The sequence below is a fragment of the Camponotus floridanus genome, unplaced genomic scaffold (genome assembly GCF_003227725.1).
Source record: "Camponotus floridanus strain SB8 unplaced genomic scaffold, Cflo_v7.5 scaffold58, whole genome shotgun sequence".
In the NCBI taxonomy this organism is placed as follows: Eukaryota; Metazoa; Arthropoda; class Insecta; order Hymenoptera; family Formicidae; genus Camponotus; species Camponotus floridanus.
The window spans coordinates 799,020-826,886 of NW_020229747.1; the positions used below are offsets into that span (position 1 = coordinate 799,020).

General features: G+C 36.9%; 1 protein-coding gene across 1 annotated transcript; it reads right to left on the minus strand.

Annotated features, from left to right (window-relative positions):
- Positions 1 to 1,583: 1,583 nt before the first annotated feature.
- LOC105258222 (transcription factor Sox-19b) lies at positions 1,584 to 24,019 on the minus strand. Its single transcript, XM_011269357.3, has 5 exons — positions 23,629 to 24,019; positions 20,316 to 20,587; positions 11,572 to 11,766; positions 6,576 to 6,727; positions 1,584 to 3,470 (listed from the first exon to the last, which is right to left on the minus strand). Exons 1-5 carry the CDS (start codon positions 23,631 to 23,633, stop codon positions 2,916 to 2,918), a joined length of 1,179 nt encoding a protein of 392 aa, XP_011267659.1. The 5' UTR covers positions 23,634 to 24,019; the 3' UTR covers positions 1,584 to 2,915.
- Positions 24,020 to 27,867: the final 3,848 nt, after the last annotated feature.

Consider the following 27,867-nt stretch of genomic DNA (forward strand, 5'->3'; position numbering starts at 1 on the left):
AGATTCTACCTCTATTCGCACACGCGAAATCAAAATTATAAAATTTTTATATAAAAATTTGATTGATATTTAAAAAAATTTGTTAAAATAAATTAAATAAATTTATAATTTAGAAATATTTTCCAAAAAAAAATACTTTTGAATTTAAATACTTGTAAAAAATTTTATACAAATTTTGAATACTTTTACTAAATAATATTATTATATTAATATTATTTAATATTATATTTTTTGATATATATTTTTATGCGATGAAAAGACGAAGAAATTTATCATATTGAAAACTGCAAAAATTATTCGCGCCGTTAGTTAAAATAAATCGCAACCGTTATGTATCTTGGCTACACAATGTGAATTGAAACTCGACGCTCGGGTGAAGTTTGGAAAGACTAAGAAAAAGAAAAGGCTTCGACCATGCCATTGCGTTGCCCATTGTCGGCTTAGAAAGAACGGCAGCTGAATGATCACGTACACGTGAACTGCCAAGAAATGTTTAGAAATTCGAACCATTTATGCTTTCGCACCTTCATGGTTCTGTCCCTTGTAAATCGTGAAAACACCTTACACTCTTCAGCTAAATCTTCAGCTAAAGCTTCAGGTAAATACAAGCTTTTTCTTTGAAATATTACGAATAGGTCCACGGAAATGAGGTTGCAGTCATCCTCCCGCTAAGATAAACTTTTCTTTGGGAATATATAATAATATATCTTTTCAAAATCTAACCTTTTTATAACTCTTCATTCTCTCGGGTACTCATTCATGCATACTCTTTTTGACCCGCATGTAAGCATAAAAACTATTCTTCTAGATTGTATAAAGTTATTCTTCTAGCTTGTATATAAAAATTTCTTTGCTAAAAATCCCGAGAGTTTCATAAATAATATATGCAAAAATAATTGAATCTTTTTTAACAAGAGAATTATTTAAACGTGATTATTTAGTTAATTAATTTATTATATTAAATGCTATTAAGGAGATTAATGTTAAAATTGGAAGAGGAATATGTCAACACATGTAGTGTTTTCAAGGTTAATATTATTTATTTTTCATTTACGGTACAATATTTATAGCTTACTTTTGTGTCGCTTGTAATATTATACTCGGATAATCGATACATCGTAAGGTTCGTAACGATACGAATACAAAGGTTATATGGTATAGCAGGAAGACCTCGCTCTTTGAGAACGAGATATTTTCCACAGTTTATTTTTCCTCTCGCAAAATCGATTTGTTCGACATGGTAAAGCGAAAAAATCTAACAAGATAGAAATATCACGTATTTCTGTCAATAAATTAACAAGAATTATAATTAATAATCACTGTTGATTATTTATTTTTTAAAACTCGTACTAAAATGCGCGACAAAAGGAGCGTCTTTATAGTATCTCCGCAAAGAAACAATGCAAGATATATCTAGCTAAAAAATTAATAATAAATATCTATTTATATCGATAGATAATGTGTTCTTACATTGTTTTTAATAAAAAGAATAATTACCGTAATTTCTCGATGAGAATAAAATAAAATGCACTTATAAGAAAAAATTAAATAAAATTTTTTATAAAAGTTCTACTTGTGGGATATCGGCTTGAAAATTTTCAACGCACAAAACTGATGACATTGACTTGATTTTAATAATTAATTTAGTAATTGATAAAAAATCATTGACGAAATTTTACTTTCAATCTCTTTATCGTTAATTTAAAATGTGTATGAAAACTTTTGTTTTTTTTATTACTCAAGATTGTTTAATACTTTATCAGTTTGGTTATATTAAGATTGAACATATCTTTGTAATCAATTGTGTGAGTTGAAAAAGGAGAAAAACAAAGAGACTTGCTTACTTCATTCCATCGAGATCAAATCACTCGCGACAGGTTTCGGACATCATTTATGCACACGATCCCATTTGTACTGCTTTCTTCGTCGAGGACTAAGCTCGTACGCGAGGATGGAAACCGTAAGAAAGCGGATTCGGGTGCGGATATCCGGTAAAGCCCAGTTTTTGCTACACTATTTACACAAGGACTATGTACAATATGTTCTTAACACGTCCCGGTTAAGACTAGTCAGTTAACGATATAGCGGAAACCTTCGCGGTTTTCGTTGTCGTAACAATGTTATCGTCGCTAATCCGGTATTTGCTTCTGGGAATAGTCAGTTGGTCAATTTTAATCTCGCTGCTAAAGCGATGCTGCTAAGCGTTATTATAATATCCAACCGGAAAACGATCTAATTTTCTTGATCACTCGATAAAATTCTTTCGGATCGAGCGTCTTAAACGATGAATGTGTCAAATTATTAAATTAACAACGTTTCCTGAAGATTTTCTGAAGATTAAATATCTCTTCGCCTTATGAACGATTCTATCTATCTTGTTCGCAGCTTCTCCAATGTTTATTTAACTGGTTCGTAAGATCTTCATTTATCAATAGCACTGAATTTGTTTGAATATTGCTTGCTATCTTTTAAAGATTATCAGAGAATTCTTCTAAAATTGAGAGTATTCTTCAGGAAATATTTCATTGCAAATCTGAAAATTCGTGATAGTTATTATGATGAGAAAATGGTGACATTGTTGAAAAGTTTGGCGAAAATCCAGTAAAATAAAGGATAGCTTATTTCAAGGAGGGAATAAAGTTTTCTATAACTCTCACATAACATTTCACTTTCGTTTCCATGAAATCCGTGTCAGATTATACAGGGGGGACCAAATCCCGTCTTCTTCCTCTTGAAGATACGTCAAAATCTCGACTTCGTTAGAAGATGACGTTTTTCGCGATCGATGATATTTCTTCATCTCGCCTCGTCAAATTCGCGAAATCTGCATCTTTAGTCGTCGCGATCCAGCCACCGCGAGTCAGGCGTCATAGCAGCTGCTCGTCGAGGATAGATCAGAGCTACGCTCTATCGGGTCAGAAGATAACTGTCAATGGCCGGCGAAAAGATTCGTTTCCCGGCGCCGGTGCCGTCTGGTATCCACCGTACTGACCCATCTGCGGGCCCAGTAGACCTCCAGCCTGGACCGGTCCGGGATAATAAGCGGGCAGAGTCGCTCCAGGACTCGCGGCCGACGATGTCGATGTCGAGCTTGCACTAGACGAGCCCTGCTCAGTCCTTTCGTGTTGCTTGCTCGTGTCTGGCGACTCGGCGGCCGGTGATCTCGCGGGTCCGTTTCCGCCGACGACGCTACCCGGGCTGGATTCCTCGTAGAGCTTGTTGGGCTCGTAACTAGATCGGCTGTAATCAGCGATGGCCGGTTTCTGATCCATGTAGAGTTTGGACTGTTCGAAGTACGCTTTCGCCGAGTCCAAGTAGGTCCGGGAGTCCAGATAGGTCTTGGGGTTGGATGAGTCCAGGTACTTGGGGTCCGGGTACATGCTCATCGCCAGGGTGCTGGGTGGCATGTAGGCGGCGCGATACTTGTCAGCTTCCATGGAATACTTCATGGCGTCCATCGAGCTCACTACCTGGAACACAAAACGAGGAGACTTCTAGCCTTGCGAATACAATACCGCTGTGGATCTTCATATTTCGTGACCACTACACGGTTTGAATATCAATTTTAAGGGGGAGAATTTAATTTATTGACAAGACTTTTCACAAGCGGAATTAAAAATCCTAGAAGAATTTATGGGAGGTCGTTATTAACTTTCGCAGATTTTTGCACTTCGAGTCCGGATCCAGATCCGTTAGAAAAACGTATACGACGGGGGATAAAAAACAGGCGACAAATTCGAGAGTCGAGATGCATTCGATTCGGTCGGCGCGCGCAAATCGCGAAATCGGTGGACGCGGACGACGCGACCCGGTTCGAAAATTTGTTCTACGTCGAAGACAACGCTGCCAAACGGCCATAAATTTCGTCACCAAGCACATTCGGATGGCCGCGCTGCCGAGTTGAGAAGGGGATGACTGGCCCCGAGAGATGAGCGGTGTTAAAAAAAGGAGAAGAAGAGAGAGGGAGGGAATAGTGCGCGTATTGCCGATTCTATAATTCGTGGCCGAAGGAAGGACCGTGCGGGATCCTTTGTCGGATCGTTAAGCGGCTTTGTCCGGATGATTTACATGCAGTCTTAGCGATGCTAAGTCTCTCCCGCCTGCTACGACCAATTGATTACACAGCGCTCCGTTTCTCTCGCCTCCAAGTCCCCCTTTTCCCTCCCTCTGCAATTCGCGAGGATCGCAACAGTGTGTCCGGAAATTAAAAAATTTCTTCTGACCGCGCGACGTTGAGATATTCGCATGAAAATTCATTCGATCGCGACGACTTCGATTATCACATTAACCGTTAAATGATCGTAACGCATGCTTTGCGAGAAATGCCTCACAAATAATTCCGGTCCGATCGAAGATCGAATTTTAAATTAATCTTGTATTGCTGAGATTGGATAAAATAACTTGAAATTTAAAAAATAATTTTTCTGGTCAACATATTCTTGAAATTTTAAACAATTATATGAAAAATTAGATATATAAAATTACGAATCTACTTTTAATAAATTCAACAAGTAAGAGATTTTTTTAAATTAATTTCATCAAGATTTATCCAACTTTTTTTTATCGATATTATTTAGAGCACAGTAAATTTTATACAATATATAATATAAAGTCAAGAATGCTAAGAAAAATTATTATATTATGTGTGTAACTGTACGTACTTTACATCGACATTATATTAAATAATCGTTACTTTCGGATATGTCTACCCTCGTCATTATCGCGATAGTTTATTCCGTCTTCATCTACGCCATCGTTTTAGAAGACTTAATTATCCAGCGCGATGTTGCTGCTAAAGAGGACAATGACACCGTATACCATTCGCCTCTGTTTTCGCTCACAAAAGACCGGCATTCTCCTTTCGCGCCATGTGTCGTCGAAGTCGAGAACGAAAGAGAATGAGCGCACTTTATTTTCCAAATGGCCTCGAAGCGGTGGGAGAGAGCATAGAGAACGAGAAAGTCAACTCCCTCACATCGCCGCATATTGTGTCGCGGCCCTCGATATTTCAGACGCTTCAACATTTTGTAAGAACTGCTTCCGAGAGAGAGATTCGCTTATGAGAGTGTGCGACCAAGTAAACGATTCCTATCATTAATTGTCGATCTTAAGACTCATTTTTCACGAATTTTATACAGATAAGAATCGATCGTGTAGCACATTTTGCTGCGATTTAATCAACTTTCTCTCTGTCTCATTATATTGCCAATTTTTACTCCGAAAGAAGATTAATTCGTCAAATCGAAGTCTTGTGTTAAATTGATTTTGATTTAGAAGATGGTGAATTTATCATCTTGGAAAGATTGCAATTTTCTCCAGAAATTCTCTAATTAAAGACTCTCTTTTTGAAACTTTTCTCTCGGAAGCGTTGGCTTAGGTCGTCGAGAGAGCCCGCGGAATTTCCTTTTTTTTCGCGATCGGATTCCTCGCGACGCTGATTGCGCTTCCGGTGCTGATGAGCCGGCGAGAGGAAGAGCTCAAACTCGGCCGGGCATGAAGATAACGTTGGAATTCTTCAAGCGTGCCGCTCGCCGTCGGTGTTCGCCAATAATGGTCGCTTGTATCGCGCCGGTGCGTCGTTCCAGACGCGTCGGCCATTCAGCCGCTGAATGCAGAAATAACTAGCTATCTGTTTGTCTCCCCGTAGCCAGCTGCGGAAATTCATACACAGACCACGGTCTCCGGTTTCTGTTTGCGAAGCCACCCGGGGGCCCCTTTGTTGCGACAACGAATGAAACGTACCTACACTCATCCTCTCTCCTGCTCTACCTTCCGTTCTTCCACCCTCATCCTTCCTTCTCCTCCTCGTTCCCCTTCTCCTCTTCCTCCTCCTCCTCCTCCTCCTCCTTTCCTGGATCGACTCTTCCTCTTTCACGCGCAATTCATCTCTCTCTTTTTCTTCTACTTTTGCTTTATTTACGCGGCCGACGATCTGTCTCGCGGACTCGATACGTCCAGTCGCCAATTGTCTCGAAGATAAATGGATTTGTGATTTGACTTTGTGGCGTTGTGAAATGTCGGCGGGTTAAATAGAAACTGCTGCTGTTGAAATAGAAACATCTCGACCAAGATTACTCTCTAATTCCTCTCTCATCTTAGATTGAGTATTTTTTATATTTACCTTTAATCATTTTTATCATGTGACTTAAATCAAAGCTTTTAGCATTTTTTCTCAAAAGATAACAAAATTACAATTTATTACAAAACTTATAATTTTAAAAAATACATACGTTATATATTTCTCTGAGAATATTTGATCCGGAAAATATTGCTAGCCGTGCAACTAAAGTAGGAACTAAAGAAAAGAATCAAATCAATAAATGAGTTTATCGAAAAATTTATGTATATATTTACGAATACGATATAAATTAATTTTCTTGATTAATTAATCTTTTTTTCACTTGATTAAACAATACCGAATGATCAATTAATAATTCGCGCGAGAAAGAGTTAAAGAGAGTTAACCGGTTATTCGCTGTATCTGTCCTGCGTCCGTAATACGTCCTGAAGCACGTTGTGTCGGGGCACTTCGCACCTACACATATATTGATGATACGAAAGAATTATCGACTTACCTGAGCAGGTGCCGCGAGACCAGACATGGCCGCCGATTGTTGTGCAGCCGCTGCCGCGGCCGCAGCCATGCTGGCCGCAGAGAGGGAACCGTAAGCCGCCGCAGGGCCGTAATAGGTGCCCATCCCGGCTTGTCCCATGCTACCGGCCATCCCTATAATGTTAACAACACGCCGGTATCGATAAATAAGACGGTAATTTGCGGGCCATCGGTAATTTTCAGCCGCGCGATATATTAATTGCACGCAAGTTGCATTTATGTAACACGGACGATGCAAGAATAATTATATTTCGTGCCTCGAGTGCTTGTAATTCTGCGGCAGATTGTTAATTAAAACGTAGGTAAGGCTGGTACGGGAATGTCAGAACGGAAATATTTTTTTACAGTTAGCCGTAAGTTGGTCGCGCGAATAGCTGGCGTTTTTTTTTTCTCGGATGGTTATTGAACTATTGAAGTCGGAGATTAACATATCTACGTTTTTGACACATACATATTATGTTTTTATTTTTTTTCTGCTTTAAATTATATAGTTTCTTCAGCCGGAAATATTGGAAAACAAAATAAGAAATAGGGAGATGTTGGTTCAGCAAATAATAAGCGGTTACTTTTGCTTCAGGATAAGAAGATTCGCGTTTTCTTTTGAGTTCCGACAATGATCGCTAATGATCATCGACTATTTTCGGTGAAGATTGATATCTGGTTCTCTATCTAACACGTCTCCGTCTCTTTTTTTCTACCGTTTTGCATGTTTTGCCATTCGTTTAGAAAGAGAAAAAGAAAGGGAGACGAGAACGTATACTGGGTGGCTTATCGATCATCGACAAAACCTTCGACGAAGTCCCATTGTTGAGTGAGGACGATAGCGACCGGGAGATGTTGCTCATTCGCCTCGTTTCAGCCAAGCTAACCCGAAGAAGGATGATTGGCGTTGAGTTTCTCGAGATTTATGATCGTCAATGACGTCCGAAGATCTCGCCAAAGGTGAGACGAGTGTTTCGGCGATCGACATGCTGCCCGATTTTGGACGTGAAAAAATCGCGCAAGATCTTTAACGGAATTCCCGATTCGTCATATGCTATTTGCTTCATGAAGCAAACTTATTACATCGATTATTTTATGAATAGATTTTGTGGGAATTCAAAAGCTACATTAAATTCGACATATTTTTTATATGTATGCATAAATTATTTTTATAAATTTAAAATAGTTATAAAAATAATTTACACGTATATATTTCTACATTTTAAATCAACACTTAATGTAGATATCTTGGATAATATAAATATATTGCTTACCGATAGCAGAGATTCTAACTCTCTTACATTGATTTAAAGTGAAATATCATCTAGAGAGAGAGACTAGAAAACATCAAGTAACTGTTTTTATAGTAACTTCGTTAAAACGCATTATCAGATTTTTTTTGTATCGAGTTTTTGCCTTTTCGATTCAATTAGAGTTAATCGGACGTGGTGAAGTTTATTTACGGCGTCTGTCGATTTTGATTTATCTTTTCCGTCGACGGAGATTCGAGAACAGATGTTCGATGAATCGGTCTCTTGGTACGCGCGAGTCCCCTCGGTTTACAGAGATTTGTTTGCCGTTCCTGGGCTGCTATTGTCTTCATTGTTTCGCACTTCGTACCGGATTACGTAATTTTGAATTTCCATGCCGGACGAAGGCGCGAGGGAGACGCAACCTGATTACTAAGTCTAAATATTTTACGCGCGTCGTGACCGTCTGTCGCAATTCTCCCGTCGCATAATAATTCAAACGCAAACACAAAAGATTCTACCGTGCGACGTCGTTTTCTCCGCTCGGCGCATCTCGTCGCTTCTTCGTTTCGAAACTCGCGAATGGTTTACATTAGTCTTTCACGTATTCATAAAACGTGGATGAAAAATAGATAAGGGATTATATATCACTTGTACATTCAACGTGTGACGTGCGATTTTATATGTCTATATTTAGCGTAGAAATAAAAATATACGCTAATTATCTTGGTATGTTTCGGTATTTTTCATATTAAGATAAGTTTGAATCGATGCTCTTGATAAGAAAAAGAAAATGAATATTACTATTTAGTTTAATTTTAAATTATTAAGAAAAAATTAAAACTTTGTAAATCAGGCAAAGAATAAAAAAAAATTTTTATGCAATTTGGAGCATTAAGAAATTTTGTTCCGCATCATATATTTTTTAGATAATTTTATTTTTCTTAATTGGAGAGCATGCTTTATCGTTGTAGATTGACTTGATATCGCGGCGGTGCGGGGATAAAACGGAAGAGGGAAATGGGGGGAATGCGCTGAAATAAATCCTCGAATAATTCCCTTCGGCGCTGTAGGACTGTACTTTGCGGATCGTGTTTACCCGTGGATTCATTGGACGCAGGCACGCGAGCGCATAAACATGTCGCAGGCTCATTATTTATCGAATTGTCTTAAGCTTCTGCAGTATTATGCGAAAATCCACGCGACTCAGCAGTCACGCCCGGGGGCTAAAAAGGCACATGACTTTACGAAAATATTCGCGATCGTAAATCTGTCACGTTCTGTCTAGTTGAAAAAAGGACAATCACCCCCGCAGTATACGTCTCTCCGATAACAATTCAAAAGATTTTAGGGAACATGTGTTTTGCATTTTCTTCCCTTCGTTTTTTTGCGATTTACCTTGCATGAATTAATTATCAATATATTGTCATAAAAAAAAATAATATTCCTTTAATTTAAATGTAATATTTTAATAATTCGATTTTTTCTTTGGAGCTATATAAATTTTCATGTCATATATATATTTAATCAATTTTATTAGTTTAATTTGTTTTCAGAAATTATGAATTATAAGTTTATCGCAGCTGACGTTAATAAAATATTAATAATACAAATATTGCAAGTTGCGATAAAGATTTCGAGTTAACACGAGAATTAGCGATTTCGCGCATTGTTCCCGATTTTATGCTTGAAACCTGGATTTGGCTTTAAATTGGATCCTTAGAGACAAGCAGTCTCATGCCAGAGCGAAAATTTAAGCCGGTAATTTATCCCAACCACCTACGCAGTTGTCTTATGCGCGTGCCACTGGCCGAGAGGTAGTAGAACCGTCCGGAAGGAATGACTCTTGGAAAAAAAGAGTAAATGATCCTTTGAGAAAAAAAGGGGATAGTTTTAAAACCTTTAAAACGAATAAAAGAACAAAGAGGTGTTTTTACCTGTTATTGTGGTAAATTTAACAAAAAGGGAATTCAATAGTTGTGAAAATACAACAATATATGAATGGTATTATACACAAATATACATAAATATTGACAACAAGATTATGGTTTTCATAATGACAATAGTCAAACACTTTCCATTTAAAAAGGATTGAGTTTTATTTTTTGATGGCTACTTTAACGCAGTAAAATTTTGTGTCTTTCTTCTCCAAATTAGTATTCTGAAAGGGTGAAGGTTATTTTTTTTTGTATGTTTCCTATTCAAGATTATCTAAATGATGCAGGAATTTCAATTTCCGAGTTTGAATAGAAATGTGCAGAGAGAAGGTCACGAAGGAGATATAAATGGGAAGTAGAATAGTCTCCGCGTCCGATAAATCGGAGATTACCGATCGCTTTTCGCGGCGAGATCGCGTGGGCGTCGAGGGATAAATTCCGACCTTAATCGCGACATCACCATTGCCGGAATTAATAATTTCTCGAAAGATATCTGTAAACTCTCGCCTACACTCTCTCGCGGGCACGAATTACATGACGACGATAAATTACAGGGTGAATACGGACGCGTAATATATAATGTGTCATAAATATTCGAATACTATCTTGTTTTCATGTTAAAAATATATTATAATAGCAGCAAGAGAGAATTGTGATAATAAAAATGAGTTATGAAAGCAGTCCGAACAGAAACTTATCAAGAAAATCAAAGAAAAATATGTGTACTTTTGAACTTAAATATAAAACTTTTGTAAAACTCTTCATGTGTGGTGTGTGTGTGGTGTGTGTACATATTATTTAGAAGCAATAACAATCTCAAGTCGGAGTAGTAATCGTAGAGGGAAATAATTTTAATTGCAGGAATATGATTTAATTTGTAATTAAACGTAGTAATTGAAGCGAATGTAATACAGTTATATAATTTGAGAGATAAATCAACGATGACGGTAACGATTAATTAATATCACAGCAGGCACCACGGTGAACTATTTTAAATAATTACAATATAGTAATACGATCCAACTACCGATTGATCGAACAATCGGCGCTTGGAAAAACGAATGCGGCGATATTCGTAAAATATCTTGTTTACACTCGTTACTTTTAACAATGCAATTATTCATACACTTTCGGTAACAAATAAATAAGTGGATGATACGGTGCTTTGTTTATACACGAAAAATGTACACGTATTACTGCAGTGTAATGCAGACAACGCGTCCGCGCGCTGTCACCTTTGTTGCAGCGCGTATCAAAGAAAGATTGCAATAATTAAATTACAAATCGCGCCGCGTTCATCGCGCATAATGCATTCGCGTTTCCGTCGCGCGTTAATTAAACAAATTGGTAGCGTACCGCGCATTTTCCGTGTTCTTCTACGCGCTTTTGCATGCAAAACTCGGTTCCATTACGCTCGCTCAATTGTCACAATAAACTAACCAGACGTGACGTGACGTCAGTCTGCGTAGTCGCAAGTGTTCGGCACGAGTGTTTACGCAACTGCGAGGTGCAATATTTGCAACAACATTTCCACGCGCCACTTGGCTGCATTGCGGTGCAACGAGGTGATTCCCGTCAAAGCCGTCGGATAGATCGATTTTTTTTTATAATTTAAAAGCGGTCAATGTTTTCCCAACAAGACGAGAGCGCGACATGAAATTGATAATATTATTAGTGATGGTACGCGAAAATTATATTGCAGTAATGTTAATCGATTAAAAAAAAAGGATTTATCTTTTGACGCGTGATAATGTTATAAAATATGCAAAAAATTAATTAAAATAATTACCGGCTCGGAGAGCGTCCATGGGAACACTTGGGTACGGAATACTGTAGGGGTAGCCTTCTTTCCGCAGGGTCTTGGGTTTCCTTCGCGGTCTGTACTTGTAGTCTGGGTGTTCCTTCATGTGTTGGGCTCGTAACCTCTTGGCTTGGTCGATGAACGGGCGTTTTTCGTCTTCCGTAAGAAGTTTCCATTCCGCGCCTGCAATAAATTTCAGGTTACGATTAATAATAAGAGCGTGAGTACGTCAAATGAGTAGATTAATTGTAAATATAATTCTAAAGTCGCACATTCGAATATTAATCAATTTGATTCATTAATTCGTTTCACGTATTACAGTGTCTTTTCTTGCAATTATCTAGTAATAGTGTTTAACGCTATTCGAAAGTATAAATATTTGACAACTGTCACTTCATTCCCGCAAATTGATTTGTAAATATTCATAAGAACGTAAAACCATTTGTGACGAACAGCACTGATTAGTACTTTGAAGCCGAAAATTAGTACTTTGTATTTGTTTTTGTATTATTTGCGATCAACCGATGAAAAATTAAGTCGTTTTTAAAAAAAGAAGAGGATGTAAAAATTGACAAAATAAACGTTTCACATGATGAAATATATAATAATCCAAATTTTTAATTTAAAATTATACGATTAATTGTCACACGCGTTGTGGCTTTTCGATTCGCATTTAAACGCTCTCGGAGGGATTCTGTGGAGGGACTCATTGGACGGGAATCGTTTTTAACCCCTTCGTCACTCCTCTACCCCTATCCAGCCAGCGAGCTGATTGTTTTGCGCAGAATTAATTACCACTTGTTGTCGGCGGCCGCCGAGGCGCGCACAAAGCGCGAAGCCCCGGTATTCTGGAAACGGAACCTGCTGGTAGCGAGGTGCGCGACGCACCGACCCCCCGACGCCGAGGGGCACAATGCGCCCCGGAGTTTGCACCGCGACGCCGCCAACAATGGCCGCCGCAGCGAGACGTCGACGTCGCGACGTCGCGAAGCTCGCGTTTACCGGAGATTGATTTCGCCGAGATTTCAGTGTAGCGAGGATGTGTCGCAAAAAGATCCCGAAAGACAAAGATTGAATACGAAACGATCCGTCTTTCACGACGTATCTAATCTTTCAATTTTAAAGTTAAGAATCTAAATTTAAGATTGAATTTCATTCATAGACACTACGAGAAAGAAGGAAGTAAATTACGTAACACACCTGCAGATATTAATTATTGATTACTGGAGATTGATTCGGTTGAGATTTCAAGGATGTCGCAAAAAGATCTCGAAAGAAAAAAATTGAAAATTAAATGATTTGCCTTTTATGACAACTAATCTCTCAATTTTTAAGTTAAGAATCTAAACTTTTGATTGAATTTTGCTCGAGAAGGAAGAAAATAAATTATGTAACACGCCTACAGATATTAATGATTACTGAAGATTTATTTGGATTTATTTGAGATTTTAATGTACAGAAAATGTATCACGAAAGGAACTCGAAAGTTAAAGATTGAATACGGAATGATTCGCTTTTCATGATATGTCTAATCTTTCAATTTTAAAGTTAGGAATCTAAATTTTTGACTGAATTTTGCTCAAGAAAGAAGGAAATAAAATTATGTAATATACTTACAGGTATTAATTATTGATTACTGAAGATTTATTTGAATTTATTTGGATTAAAATAAAAAATTAAAATAAAGTAAAAGGCACAATAGAAATCAAAGACGAAATATTAAATATTCTTTGAATTAGTTAGATGGAAATAGGCACATATTCCGTACTAATACTTACGACACGGTAGCCTTTTGTTTTATTTTAATTTTTGATTTATAATCATAGAGACCGTTAATTTTTCCTTTGTTGTTTCTTATTTGGATTTATTTGAGATTTCAATGTACCGAGAATGTATCACAAAAAGAACTCGACAGATAAAGATTGAATATGGAATGATTCGTCTTTCATGATATATCTAATCTTTCAATTTTAAAATTAGGAATCTAAATTTTTGATTGCATGTTTCTCAAGAAAGAAGGAAGATAAATTATGACACACCTGTAGGTATAATTATTTCAGAACAGGAATTTTATATGACATTTTCTTTTGTTGTTAAACGCCAGATGGCTCAATTTGATGTTTTAAATTGAGATTTGCTTGGTATAAGCCGGTCGCAAAGTCGTCAAAAGTAACTTTTTTCATGCTCTTCACACGAGAGCTTTAATAGCTCCCGAGTTTTTCTTTTCCTTTTATGCGGCTTGACCAGGATTACCGGACGCAGCCGGGAGCGAAAAAATCGTCGGGAGGAGGAAAGGGAGAAAGCAACACAAGTAATATTCCGAACGGTTGATAGGATACGAAGTTCCATTTAAGGGAGAAAAGTTTTCAAAGAAAAAAACAGATAAATACAATTGAATGAAATTTTTTAAAAATAATTGAATAATTTAAATTTGTAAATACATATAGTTTTAAAAATTATTGGATAATCTACATTATTTTCTTGTCAGAGAATTATCTTGCAATTGAAAAAAAAGAATAGTAGACAGAAGAGCAGAGGATCCCGCGATAAAGCTGATAAGAACGTCAGAAGCTGGGAATTCACGGTGAATCCTACAGATCCCTTGTTTTTCCCGTTGTTGTTGCCTGTTACCAACAGCAACAACAGCATTGTTGGACAATACGGATACGTGGTGGCGCACAATAAACCCCAAAGAAAAGGTATCGGCAAGCGCTGAATGAGTTCGAGAATCGTATCTCTCGAGACAATAGCAAGCTGATAACGCGAAATTGTTCTCGATAAATAAAAATCTCGCGACTTAATTAATTCTTGAAATATATACCGCAGATTACGGGATTCAGCATTTTCTTATTTTAATTAAATTCTGTAAGGCAGCTCCAAATATGCTCCAAGTAAATGCAAGAGTAACTTATTCTGTATAATTTTTTTTCATTCTTAAGAAATATTTTTATCTATTTATCTCTCTCTATTTATTTCCAAGATAAGCCTTTGGGGGTAAGATAAGAAAGTAAAGTTGCTTTTCGTGCTTCGCATAAAAATATTCCCAAGCGTTTCCGTCGTTTGAGAAATAGTGGTTTAAATTGACGACTCATGAACCGCGTGAATTTGCCTTCGGAATCAAAAAGCCGAGGCGACTTCCGGTCGCGCAAAAGGGGTAGCCCTGTGTGCTCACCATTTATATTACGGCTTATCCAATCGATACACGTTTTCCCGTCTGAAAGGCAGGTGGCACGATCGAACAAGAGAGGGAAATAGCAAGAAGAGGGTGACGGGGGTGGCGGCGGGTTTCGACGTATTTGTTTAGAACAAAGGCTTCCAGGTACTGATGGTATTAGTAAGTTGGCGTTCGCGGGCAATACTCCTTCGTTTTCTCTTTCCTTCTTTCTGGGGTTGACGATGACGGTGGCGACGACGACGACGACAACGACGAGGACGATGAGGAGCGAGCTTAAAGCACAATGGCACCCGCTTTTCAGTCCTTTCGTCGGCGGACAATACCGTTTATTTAACATCGTTTAAAAGTACAAAGCCTGTTAATTAATGGACGAGGATGGCGAAGAGGAGGACAGAGGGGAGGACCGGGAAAGAAGGAAGACGAAAGAGAGCAGAGGATGGCGTGGCCGTGACGTCGTCCTCGTTTCTGTGACACGACCAATGCCGCTAAAGGAGGCCGTTAAAGAATACGTCAATTGCCTCGTCGATTAATCCGGAGCGGTTTATTACTTTTTTCGTAGATTCGCGCAAAGAAATAGATTCCGGTAATTTAATCTATTATAACTTTTCATGCATGAACATTGAATTTTTCGAAAGAGAAAGAGTGTGCGTTATCGTTCGAAGCGTGACAGTTGAAGATGGTGAGACGAAGGGGTGGCGGTGCAGCTACTGCACCGCCGATCGATCGGCCACCCCCTCCAACCCTTCCCGGACTTGTCCCCGACGATGAAACGTGGAAATTGGAAAACGTTTCCTGCATTTCCTGTTGGCGCGGGGGGACTTTGCGACTTGAGGCTTCGAAATCGAACTTGCGTTCTCGGGATTACGTGAGAAAATATGTTTAGTGTTAAAAATATATCGCCTAACAAATGAAACTTGTTACAATAGATGAATAAAGTTTCCAGTCTGCTAATTAGTAACATTGTCTGTGTTAAAAAGACATTTGTTTGAAAGAAACATGTACAGAACAAAAAATTAAGTATGATAATGATATTCATATATTTGAAGATATTAACGCAACGAAATAAAATTTAATTCCTTTTAAAGCAATATTTGCAATGATTATAAATTGAATTAAATACTTTTTGTGAACAGAATTAGGCTTGTGTTCTTTTATATCGAAATAGTGTCATTATTTTATGTAGATAAATATGATCGATATTGCAAAACAATACACACTATCCTGTAATATTGAATGTTTTTGAATTTTCAATTGTTCTCACATTTTCTTTGCCCAATTCTTATGTGTTTTATATTTATTGAAATATCCTTAAATATCTAAATAATGTTTGGCACAGTAATTCTTGTTCACATCGCAAAGAAGCATGGGATAAATCATCGAGTGTTACATTCTCGATAATAGCGCGAAATTTCATTAAATACATTCATTTACCGATGTATGGTATAATTACGTCGTTAAATAAAGCGACATGACTAAAAAGGAAATCCTTCTATCTTGAGTCCTCTTCGCGTGCCACGCTGCTAATAGCCTTTACCTTTTCTTACAGCACGAAACAATGACGCTGTTATTCTCGTTACTGGCGTCGCATCGTGCCAATTAAGAAGATGCCTTCAAGGCATACACATTACGCGCTACAGATGATTCATTTTTTTCGTAACATAATGCAATTTTGTTTTATTTTTATAATAAACATGATCTCGCATACAGCGAGATCTCTTTTATAATTTTGTTAACAATTATCTTGCAAAATATTCGCGTCATATTATTTTATACAAAGTTTTCCGCGTCCCATGTGATATTTTATCTCTTCATTACATGGAATATGATGATAAAGCGTCTTTTGTTATTTTACTGATATTGTTTTATAATAAGATTATTTTAATATTACATCATTTATAAATCTCAACGATAGGTGTTGTGATGGACTTAATGTCTGTTTAAAAAAAAAATCTGATTGAGAAGAATCTATTTAAATATTTAATTAAAATTCTAAAAAAAAGATATATCTGAAATTTTCTAATTTTGATTTATTATTCGATTATATTTGGGAAGCTTAGATCGTGAAAAGTTCTTCGTACTTGATTTCTTGCAATTCAAAGATTATTAGTGTTTCGAAATTTGAAGTAAACAAAACTCCGGGAAGACTTTACTCCTTTATGCATCTCCTTAATCTTTCCCAATCCTTTCCGCGCAAAGTTTGTCGCGGAATTCGCTCGAGGAAACTGATTTTACTCATAAGTCTCGAAGTGGAGCAGAGAATCCCGGCCTTTGTGACACAAAGAGCGACCGGTGGGCGGCTCAAAGTAGTGACGGGCGCTTTTAAGGGAACGGGAAGCTTTAAGTCCGGGGACGATCATTTTTAATCATGACCGTGAGAAGGGAGAGAGAAAATGCGAAGATGCGCGTACGTGTACCTGAACGCGTTATATATATATCGCCTTTGTCGCAACGAGCGTCATTGTCCTCGCGATTCTATAGGTGAGCGTGCAGCGTCGGAAGATTCTTCGCGAATTATTTCCCCTCGCGGATTCCGCGAGCCAACGATTACGTCTACTTTTGTGAAGGATCTGCGAAAGTTAGCGGTAATATCTTTTCTCCCGATATTAGTATTTGACAGATCTTTGCATCTAAAGCCGCTGTTTCTTGAAAAGCCGTCGGGAAGTCGCGCTTGAATGTCATTATCGTTCCGAGAAACTTTGCATAAATTTTTTAAAAATATGATACAGCCGACATACATGATGCTTATCTTTTTCATTACATTCATTGATGTTAAATAAAATTACAATATTGTACGAGAAATAATATAAGTTGTATAGAATATGCAAATAGAGATTTAGATCTTTTTCTATAATATTAACACAAAGGCGATGAAGGTTAACCTTATTTCATTATTTTTTTTTACTTTAAAATGTAGAAGCTAATTTCAACGCTTTTTGTTCGATTATTTGACAGAGAATCGCGAGATGTTACTATTCGAGATTGGTGCCACGGATAGTTTCGCGAACCAATGCTGGTTGTTTAAGAAGTTAAATTAGATTGTCTTTTAGAGCCATAAGACGGGCATCCTATTTCCGAGAGGATTGCAAAACCGAGACAAGTCGTTCTTTTAACACGCTCCAAAGAAGTTGATGTCTTTCCTCTTCAAGGCTTTGGCAAGCGGCAGAAATACTTCATTACGATGAAAGCTTCTCCCGAGTCTCCTCTCCTCCAAATCCTGGGCTCTCCCTGCCGTTTCTCTCTCATGTGTTTATACACCCTCTATTCTTCTCTCGTCTCGTTCTCTTTGTTAACTTCTCTCTCGAGGGTGTTTGCATCGCGTGCGTGTGTTTTTACGACGCAACATTGTGTTAGAGGTGGCTTTAAGAGAGGAAACAGACTTATGAAATGGAATCTCATTGCGATCCTTGTGGCAAGACTATCAAAAAAAAAATAGTAAAAAAATCAGTAGAATTGTGAGATCGAATATGATTATTTCTATAAAGATTTCAAGATTAATCATTCTTTTATAATCTCAGTCATCAACAGCTTCAATATTATAGTTTTTGATGATTGCTTAGAGTCTATCAGAAAATAATATATTATTAATAGTACATTATTAATAGTACATTATTCAAATTTCTCGTTGAAAATTTTATGAATCTCGTACTTTTATTTTTCTATCTTGATCTTTCTATCTCGATCAAAATTGCCATCATCCTCGAAACGCTTAAGCCATTCGTTCGAGTGGAATCTCGAAGACGAAAGGGAAAGGGGCAAGGTTTGGACGAGCAACTTGCACAACAGGAACGTTACAGCGAGGTCCAATAACTAGATTAGCTCTAAGCGTCTCCCGACAGAGCACTCACTTTAAAGAACCCCCTTCTCATCGTCTCTTGCGTCACGATTATTCCCTTCAGGATCCCTTAAACGTCCTCCGAACGTCGTGAAACGTGGTAAATTGTCGGCTCCGAAGATAAACGCGCGAATCGCCATCTACTAATTGATGTAATAAAACCAGAGGATGCTTTATCACACTTTTCAATCGGAATTATTTTAGCTTGCATCCCGATATTAAGTGTTTATCTCGAGGAAAAAAGCTTCTTTCTCTTACTTGTTTTAAAATTGTTATGTTTGAGCGAAACAATAATATTAATACCAAATTTTAAATTTCAATTCCAATTTAAAATTAAAGTTCAAGAATCAAAGTTTAAAGAGAATCACAGAATTAAAATTCCAAAACTTCAAAAATTTATAGTCTCAATAATCTGGAAGTTACAGAAAACTCTAAAGATTTGACATTCAAAGAACTTCCAAGAGATAATTATTTTTGAAATAAAGTCCAATATACTCGACAAATTAAAAATGTTATAAATCTTTGAAGAAGCTCAAATATTCTTGTTACATTATGTCAAAATCTTTCCCTCGCTATCTTTTTAGAATTCCTATGTGGCTAGTCCAAGCACTCACGTAACCAATCGAGAAATAAGATGACATTCTTCCGGATACCTTTGTGATCGGGAAAAAAGTGAAACGTGACATTCCACGCGCCCACCCGCTAAATTCCGATCACCGTATTGAGAGAGTATGGAATTTTGTATCGCCTTATATACGTAGGAGTTTCGCGGTAAAGAGGAAAGGGACAAAATCCGCGAGTGTTGCAACGTAGTGTATCATCCAAAAATATGCTCGGCGACGAAAGAGCGACGGAAAAGTGTCGCGCCGACAAAAGAGGAAACGCGGAGGAAGAAGCATAGGAAAATAAAGATGGGCTGGGGAGGGTAGGAAGATGGAAAATAGAAAGGGGGTGGTACATCGAAGGTTCGAGCGTGCGCATCATTTTTACCGAGAAGGAGGTGGCGGAGGAAGAGGAGAAAGAGGAGGAGACGCTTCCCTTATTCGTCGTCGCCGGGGAAACGAAAAATAGGGGATGGAGGGTGCGAGGCGAGGAGAAAATGACAGATAAAGGAGCTCGAGGGAGTTGCGGAAGATCCTTTGTTGATCTCGACTGTGAGGTATTTAACAGAAATACTAGACGGAATATATATATATATATCTCTCTCCTTCGCTAAATCACGCGACATATGCGCGAAGTCGTTCATAAAAAGAAATTAACGAAAGAGAATATGCACAAAAAAATGACACTTCGGATTATTCGACGAATTATTCATCGTGAGAGGCGACGTTGCAAAATCGCGAATAAAATGTATCCAGTAGATATTTTCGTAACACGATGGATATGCATGTTACATTTTATCTTGAAAAACTATATCCTTAAAAGATGGTCTTTTAATAAATTTAAAATTATTTAAAATTTATCGACGATGAATATCATAAGAATATTAAGATTTAAAATCCTTGGAAATAAAAAATTTTTAGTTTCTCAAAGTCTTTTAAAATATTGCAGCATTTAAAAGTGTCTACAAGCTGCAACTTTACAAGTTTTATTAATCCGAAAATTTGATATTTTATAATCTTTTAGAACCTAAGAAAATGTGGAGAAATCTCGAAATATTTAATTTATATTACTGATAAGCATTCGTAAAAATAGAACGTATTATCCTGAAAATCTGGCACTCACCTAGCCGTTTGGAGATTTCGCTGTTGTGCATTTTGGGATTTTCTTGAGCAATCTTCCGTCGCTGTAGCCGTGACCAGACCATGAAGGCATTCATGGGCCGTTTAATGTGTTCCACTTGCACTTTCTTGCCACCCGGGCCGAGCGGGCTGTTGAGGCCGACCCCCATGGGACCGACACCAACACCGGCACCACCCGGTGGCGATGCTCCCGTCATGCCCTGCATACTACGCAGGGTTTCCGTGAAGGAGCCGTCGCACATGTTGCCGCCGGCTCTGTAATTAAAGACAGCTACCAATTAGTGACCTCTGTTAGTCCAGTCAACCCGGGGATCATACATTAATCCCGTGAGACTTAAGAATTGATTAAAAGCGAAAGAATAACGGAAACTGTCACTAAATGATTTTTATTTTAAAACACTTTTATCAAGAATAATCGCCAGTTAAAATTTTATTCAGAAGGCAAGAAATTAATTGTGCTTATCAAATAATTTACTTTTAATTACATTTATTTATATATTATTTCTCTCCTAATGTTTATGACGAACATTTATTTCTGAAATTTTTTAAACACATTTCTAATTTTGTGTCTCTTTAATTGTCTTGTGGATAAAAAATTATGATCTAGCAGTAGGATAATACAAAAACAGTAAATAAATTCTCGATGATTTCCCTCTTTTTCTCAAAAATTCTGATACTTTAATAAAACTAACAAAATATATATTTTTACATATACACACATATACACAATTAATTATCATATCAGCAAACAACACACGTACACACATATCACTTTCTCATTTTTTATTTTCTGTGCACAATTATGAGAACAAGCAATTCTCGATCGATAGACCGCAACTGTATCATCGTAAAGGCTTCGTGGGGGGTCGAGCGAAACGAGCGTGGGCCCTTTCCTTGCAGCATCGGCGGTATATAATTGCTTATTCGTTTGCTCCGCAATTCATAAGCAAATTAATCTTATCCTTTTCTTCGTATCAAAGCCATTAACCAATCTCGGCACGTTCCGTGCGTTTTCTCGTTCTTCATTCTCTGCTCTAAACGTCATCCCTGCGGCAAAGGGTGGGCCAAACGACTCATTTCCCTCTCTTTTCCTCTCTCTCTCTCTCTCTCTCTCTCTCTCTCTCTCTCTGTTTATCTCTCTTCTTTTTACTCCGACAATTTTAGCTTCTCGAACTAATACAATTATCGTGTTGAATCTCCTTGAGTGTTCGTTAAAAAAAACTTGTAGTAGTCAGGGGAGGGTCTAAAGAGAGAGGGGGAGCGGTAGTTACGATTTTGTAAAGCTAAGATCACCCCCCGTGTGGAGGAGGAGGGGAACAACGAGAGAGCGAATGCCACCCTCGAGTGTCATTCAGGACGGATTAATAGATACGTCGGTTAGACGAAGTTGCAAGGGTGGAACAACCACCCCGTCATCATCGTGGTGTTTGGGGTGCTTTCTGAGTACTCCTCCCTTTTTATTTCTCTCTCTCTTTCGTTCTTTCTCTGTCCCTCTTGGGGATAGCTCACTGAGACCGAGAAGATGCTGGAAATAATGGCTGTTGACAACCCAAGCGACGAGGGATTAGGAAGTGCTAATTGAATGTTTAGGTACGGGTCACTGATAGAGAACCGGGATACAGCAAGCCGCAATTTATTGCTTATTTTGACAACAGAACGTTTATTTGGGGAAAAACATTGCATGTAATATATAAGCGATTGAAAGTTTGTTTCACATATGAAGAACAGTATTAAATTTGACGCATAATTGCGTAGGCCTATTCCGTGTTCACGTTTAAAAATATTCGAATAAATTTAGCACAATTATAAATTATTAGAGTTAGGTATTTTATATTTCGAGAATTACAACTTTACCATAAGTATAATTTTACAATCTTTAGGAAAATATTATTTGTCAAAATTATTGTCTAATTCATTAATTACATGATATAATTGAAGCAAATAATATTTTTTAAGCTTGAATTAATCCTTTAATTTAAACAGATAGTATTCATTTTACAGCAAAGTTTCTTGAATGCTGTATATTACACGCGATTGTTTTGTATTTTTGAATCTATTTTTAGATAAATGGAAGATTTAATTAAAGGAAATTGATTAATAAAAATTAATTTTATCTCGTTAACACGAAACAACTATATAATGTTCAATTCTAAGAGATAAACTGAAATCTAAGAAATCAGACTTTGATTATTTGCACAATTTTGTTATTAATGTTGAAACATATATAGGTATATATATAATATATATAATATATAGATATATATAAATATAGATATATATAAATATATAATGGTGAAATTTGGAAATATTCTGTATAAAATTTTTAATATAATATTTCATAATATTAATATTAAATATAGACTTGTTTTATCTTTAAAAATACTCTTTAAAAATAAATCAATTATAGATTATTTTCATTTTTTTATTAATCAAGTTTAAGATGTTAAATATTTAAAATAATATGTAATTAATATAATTTTATGACAGATAACTATATTAATTAATAATAAAAGTTAACAAAATTAAGACGATTAAAACAGCTGTTTGTCATTTTATTAAAATAGATACGCCAAGTCTAATAATTTCTAATAAATTTTTTGTTATTTGGAATAGTTTACGGATTTTCTCTTCCTTTGAAAAAAGGAATATATAATTTCTATTAAAAGATATGCAATGATTCAAATCATTATTATTACAATGTTTATAATGTATTATTATGTTTAAATGATTATCGTATTTCTTTAAGAGTTTTGTATAGTAGTTTCATTAAGCATTGAGGAATATTATTTCTAAAGTTATATATTAATTTTTATTGTGTTAAAATCACTGATGTCTTTTTTTGATGATCAAAAATATATGACAGTTTCCACTATTCAATTCACAAGTTTAAACTTTTATCACTTATGTGCGCGTGTGTATTTGTATAATTGCACAACACAAATTATATTATATTTTTTAAAAAGATAAAATTTTGTGTTTAAGAAATAATGATAAATTCATTCTCGGATCTCTAGGGAGATGTTTTATTCATTGCTAATAAAATTTGGGCATTATCTTGAGAAAAATGTTCTCCCTCATAATTTGACACATAAAACTTTCTTGAAAACATACAGTTTTACAACTGACACTACAATAGTGTTGATTCTATCTGAGATGTCCGATTCGTCAAAAGAAATTTTGATGTTGGCGATAAGGTTTTAGGTAATCTTTGTGAAAGATCCGAAAACATTTTAATCTTCAAACTTCTCTCCGATCCTAATCGTGTCCTTCCGTGGTCATTTTTCTTGTAAACTCACCTCATAAAGTGGCCGGCGGCCCGTTGGTGCAAATCCAGCTCAATTTTGCTGCCGTGATTGAGACTTTCGTCTCAAAGCTTAACAACTTAATCACAAGGAGAACGCGACAATATTTGAGGGAAAGGGTCACTGCACTGCTTTAATTATGTTATGCACATAATCAGATCAGGGTCCTCGATTCACTGTCATGTCACACTGGCTCCCAGTTCTTCCGTCAGTTCTCTTGTACATCGCGATCGACACGATACTGATGCTCAACTTTATCTCATTGATGTTGAGACTCGCGACGCGTTTTTGTTGCCGATTCTGAACCTAATCTGCCTCGCCACGGTAAGAGACGGAGACGGCACTGGCTCAGACTTATCTCGCGGATGTCAGTTTTGGAATGCCATCGGTCCGAGGATCGGATCTGAGTCAGCAGCGCTCGCGAGACCCCCTCTTGTACGCACGTTCTCGTGACCATGGTAACCAACTGGTATAAGCCAATGGTACATTCTGGAGGGCGGGCGAACAGCGTGGTGGAAGCATTTCGGTATTCTGATTGGCCTAAGTGTAAAATTGTCAATAAAGGCCAGTAAGGTCGGTTACATGGATCGGTCTGTTCCTCGGCTTGTTTCTCTTTGGCTACGTCCGCCGACCTTTCTCGATGGGCCTGCGTCGTGATCATGAGGAGCACGATCACGAGGAGGCTTCTTGGATGCGAAAACAATCCTTCGCCAAGCAATAATTATGCTTCAAGTGTTTGGAAATAATTTTCTCGTTTTAACGTCTTCAAGATTTGCCTAGTGAGAAGTGTCAAAAAGTTAAAGATGATAAAGAAAAACGTAGGAAATTGCATATACATGAAATGTCATAGCTATTTCCTATTGATAGCATTGTTAAAACTCGTCATGATAATTGATAATTTTTCACTTTTGAAATTATTTTTATCCTGACATTTATTTTTTATATATGACGTTCAACTTATCTTGCTCGTATTCTCTATTAATTTACAAAAAAGATTCCTTTGCATTCGAGTTCCATTCTGAATTTAAATCTAGATCAAATCGAGAGTAGGAGTCGATAAGATGAAAAGAGAGACGGAAGATGAAAAAAAGAGAAAGAGAGAAGAGTTCTGTAACTGTTCTGCTGCTACCACCCCCACTTTCACAGACGAACCCAGCCCATGAAGAGTGGGAGACAGGCAGGATCATGAAGAAGGTTGGACGAAGGCGGAATGGTGGGTGCTAGTATCAAGACTTGAATTCGAGAGAACGCTGGCTAAGAATGGAAATAAGAAAGCGACTTCCCCCCTTCGATACGAACCGCTCTACCATGCTTTCCTTCCCCGTATATTTCCCCTACCTTTATTCTATATTCTCTCGCTCTCTCCTTCGTCAATTCTATATTCGCATTTATTCTGGTAGGACATTGTGTTCGTTTCACAACGTAACAAAATGGTAGCTCTCGCCGTTTTGCTCTTTTTTTTTTGCGGGACTCCGCGGAGGGAATTTTCGCGCGACGGGGGTACATTGAGGCAGGGTGCTTTCTTCGTAGCGAGTTAACCCTTTGCGAGCTCTCCGACTCGGCAATGGCGTCGTACTTCGACTGTGATAATAATTGAAGTGGAAAAGGTTGAAAGCTAAACCGGAATGGGTCACGGGTGCTTCCTTCTGATAGCTTAACTGCGATAGTTTATACTTCGTACAATGAAGGTGACCATATGTCGGAAGACATCGAGAAATTGTTTGGCAAATAAGTTCCCGTGATAAACTTAATTAGTTGCGATATAGTATTATTTTGAAACAAGTAGTCAATTAATTAAATTATTTAATTTAAAGAAGAGAAAAATAATATTTTCTTAAAATCTCTCTCTCTCTTTCAATCTGTATTTAAAATTTAAAATTCTAAGAATTAATCAAATTTTAAACATCCAAAATTCGCGCTTCTCTAAAAGTTGTAAAGATTAATTTTTGAGAGAATCAAGAAATTTCAAAGTATGTATATTCTAAATAGAGGTATTACTTTTAAATATCTAGATAGTCAAAAGATGTGAAGTTTATAATATATATACTTTCAGTAAGAAGTATATTATCTAAATTTTATTCTATTCAAAATTATATCACATTTTAAATATTATATTAAATCCATTTTTATTTTGTGTTATAATTGAGTCGATTTTGCGATTTGATATTTTTTTACGGATATAAAGAGCGCAATTCCGAATTGATCGTCCTGCGAAATGGCAGGAAAGGATAATAACAGCATTGCAAAGTGACGTCGATTGCGAGCATATTTATGGAGCTATATTTTCTATGTGGACACTCGATTCCATCCTTTATGGCCCATTGATCGTCTCTTGTTTATTCCCAAGTGCCAATAAGGGTACTTGGTTGAAGGGGATGATCGAGTTTGGATATCGCCTCGTCACTAATGTGGTCGATTTGCCAACCCTATACTTTCCTTCTATCGTCGTTCGTAAAGTAACTACATTGATTGATAACATTAATAATTTATTTCTATAATTTGGGCTATCTGGCGGTTTGCAAAGATTGAGTTAATTCGTAAAATAATCACAACTTAATATATAATGTTTTGGCTTGGAACAATATTTATAATTGAAAAAATAATGGTTCAAATTATCGGAATAATTTTTAGATTCTCGGATTTACATTATTTTCAAAATGACCAATTTAATTTGCGAGAAATCATTAGCTTTTTAATGCCAGATTGCTTATCCTTCGCACTCAAACTGATTAAGAAAATGATGCTCGGCGACCGGGAAGACACGAAGGGCGCGAAGTGTTTATCCCGAAGAAGATTTATTCCCTCGGCGCGACCAGGACGCGACACGCACGTGCTAGGATCGTCGCACGCGTCGCCGAACATGCAGCGTATGAATATCTAATGCACCCCGTCCACAATTAAATTCGGACAATATGTTTTGTTTCGGGAGGGGCCGAGAGAGACGCGCCACCCTCGAGGTCGCTCGAGGGGTTCCTGATCGCTCAGTCCGGGGGCAGAGGGTCCTTCACCCCTCGGATTCTTCGCTGAATAACGCCCCGAGTGTAAATCTCGGCTGCGCGAGAGAAAGATATGCCGCGTCGTGTGACAGGCGATAATTTCTCCCGATTAGAGTGATGCCTGCGGTTCTGCGACAGCAAGTCCCTATTCAATATTACTTACCGGACTGAAGATATTAACGCGCAATGAAATATTTGCCGAGAAGCTATAAAAAAGAAATAAATTCTTGAAAAAATTGAACAAAACTAATTCTCTTTCTATAGTTTTTTCTGTCCACATAATTTTTCATTCGAGTTTTATTATCTGAATTTTCTTATACGTAGTTATGTTGGCGACTCTATCATATATAATTTATTATAATAATTTTATAATATTTAAAAATCTATAATCGCCCACAGAGAAGTTATAACCTTGATTGGATTGTTCGTTTAGCGATTTACTTGCTGGCAGCGAAAATTCTATTAAGAAACGGATTAACTCAAAATTAAGTCTATTAATTTTATTAATTCTATTAAATTTATTTGATCGAGACACTAACGCATTTGTCTGATCACATGTAAATTTAGATTAAAAATATATATATATGTTTTTGGTCTTCTATCAGCTCTTGTATTGGACTTGCGAATGGTTATTCTTGTTATCGTTGTTTATGATGAGCTAATTATGGATGAATTGTTTACGATTAATTAATTTCGCAATTTATAAAATTCGTAGTAAAAATATATTTGCATTTTTGATTTGTCGTATCTTGATATTTTACTTTTTAATTTCGATAACTGAAAAATTTGGATTTAAACGTTTCGAACTCTCGAGTTAACTAATTTGCATCTCGAATAAATTAATCGTCAGTTTTGAATAAATTAGTTTTTTTAATTTTCGGAAAACAAATTTTTTACAAATTTATTTTATTACATTTTGGTTATTAAAAAAAATTGTTTTGCAAGAATGATTTATTTGTGGTAATTTGACTAGTGTTCAAACTGATATTATCCTTGTTGCAAGAACGATGTCTACACTGTTCTTAAGCGAATTGAGTATCACCCGGACTCGTGTTCTGGTCAAGCCAGCCGCAAATAATTAATAACAGCGAAGCGCGACAAATCCCAGAACATTGACGGCATGTAAGTACTAGACGAACAAAACTGAACAGGGGTCAGAGAGAGACAGAGAGAGAAAAGGGGAGAGAGGAAAGCTAATGCCCAGCTAATGCTCGCGGTAAGCCCTTTAAAAGCGTTC

What these genes read in the sequence shown, in the direction of transcription:
- LOC105258222 (XM_011269357.3), bottom strand. An exon ending in CGAAATCTCCAAACGGCTAG is followed by an intron (nt 11,767 to 20,315) that starts GTGAGTGCCAGA and finishes AATTTATTGCAG; the next exon opens with GCGCGGAATGGAAACTTCTT. An exon ending in GTCTCGCGGCACCTGCTCAG is followed by an intron (nt 3,471 to 6,575) that starts GTAAGTCGATAA and finishes TTTGTGTTCCAG; the next exon opens with GTAGTGAGCTCGATGGACGC.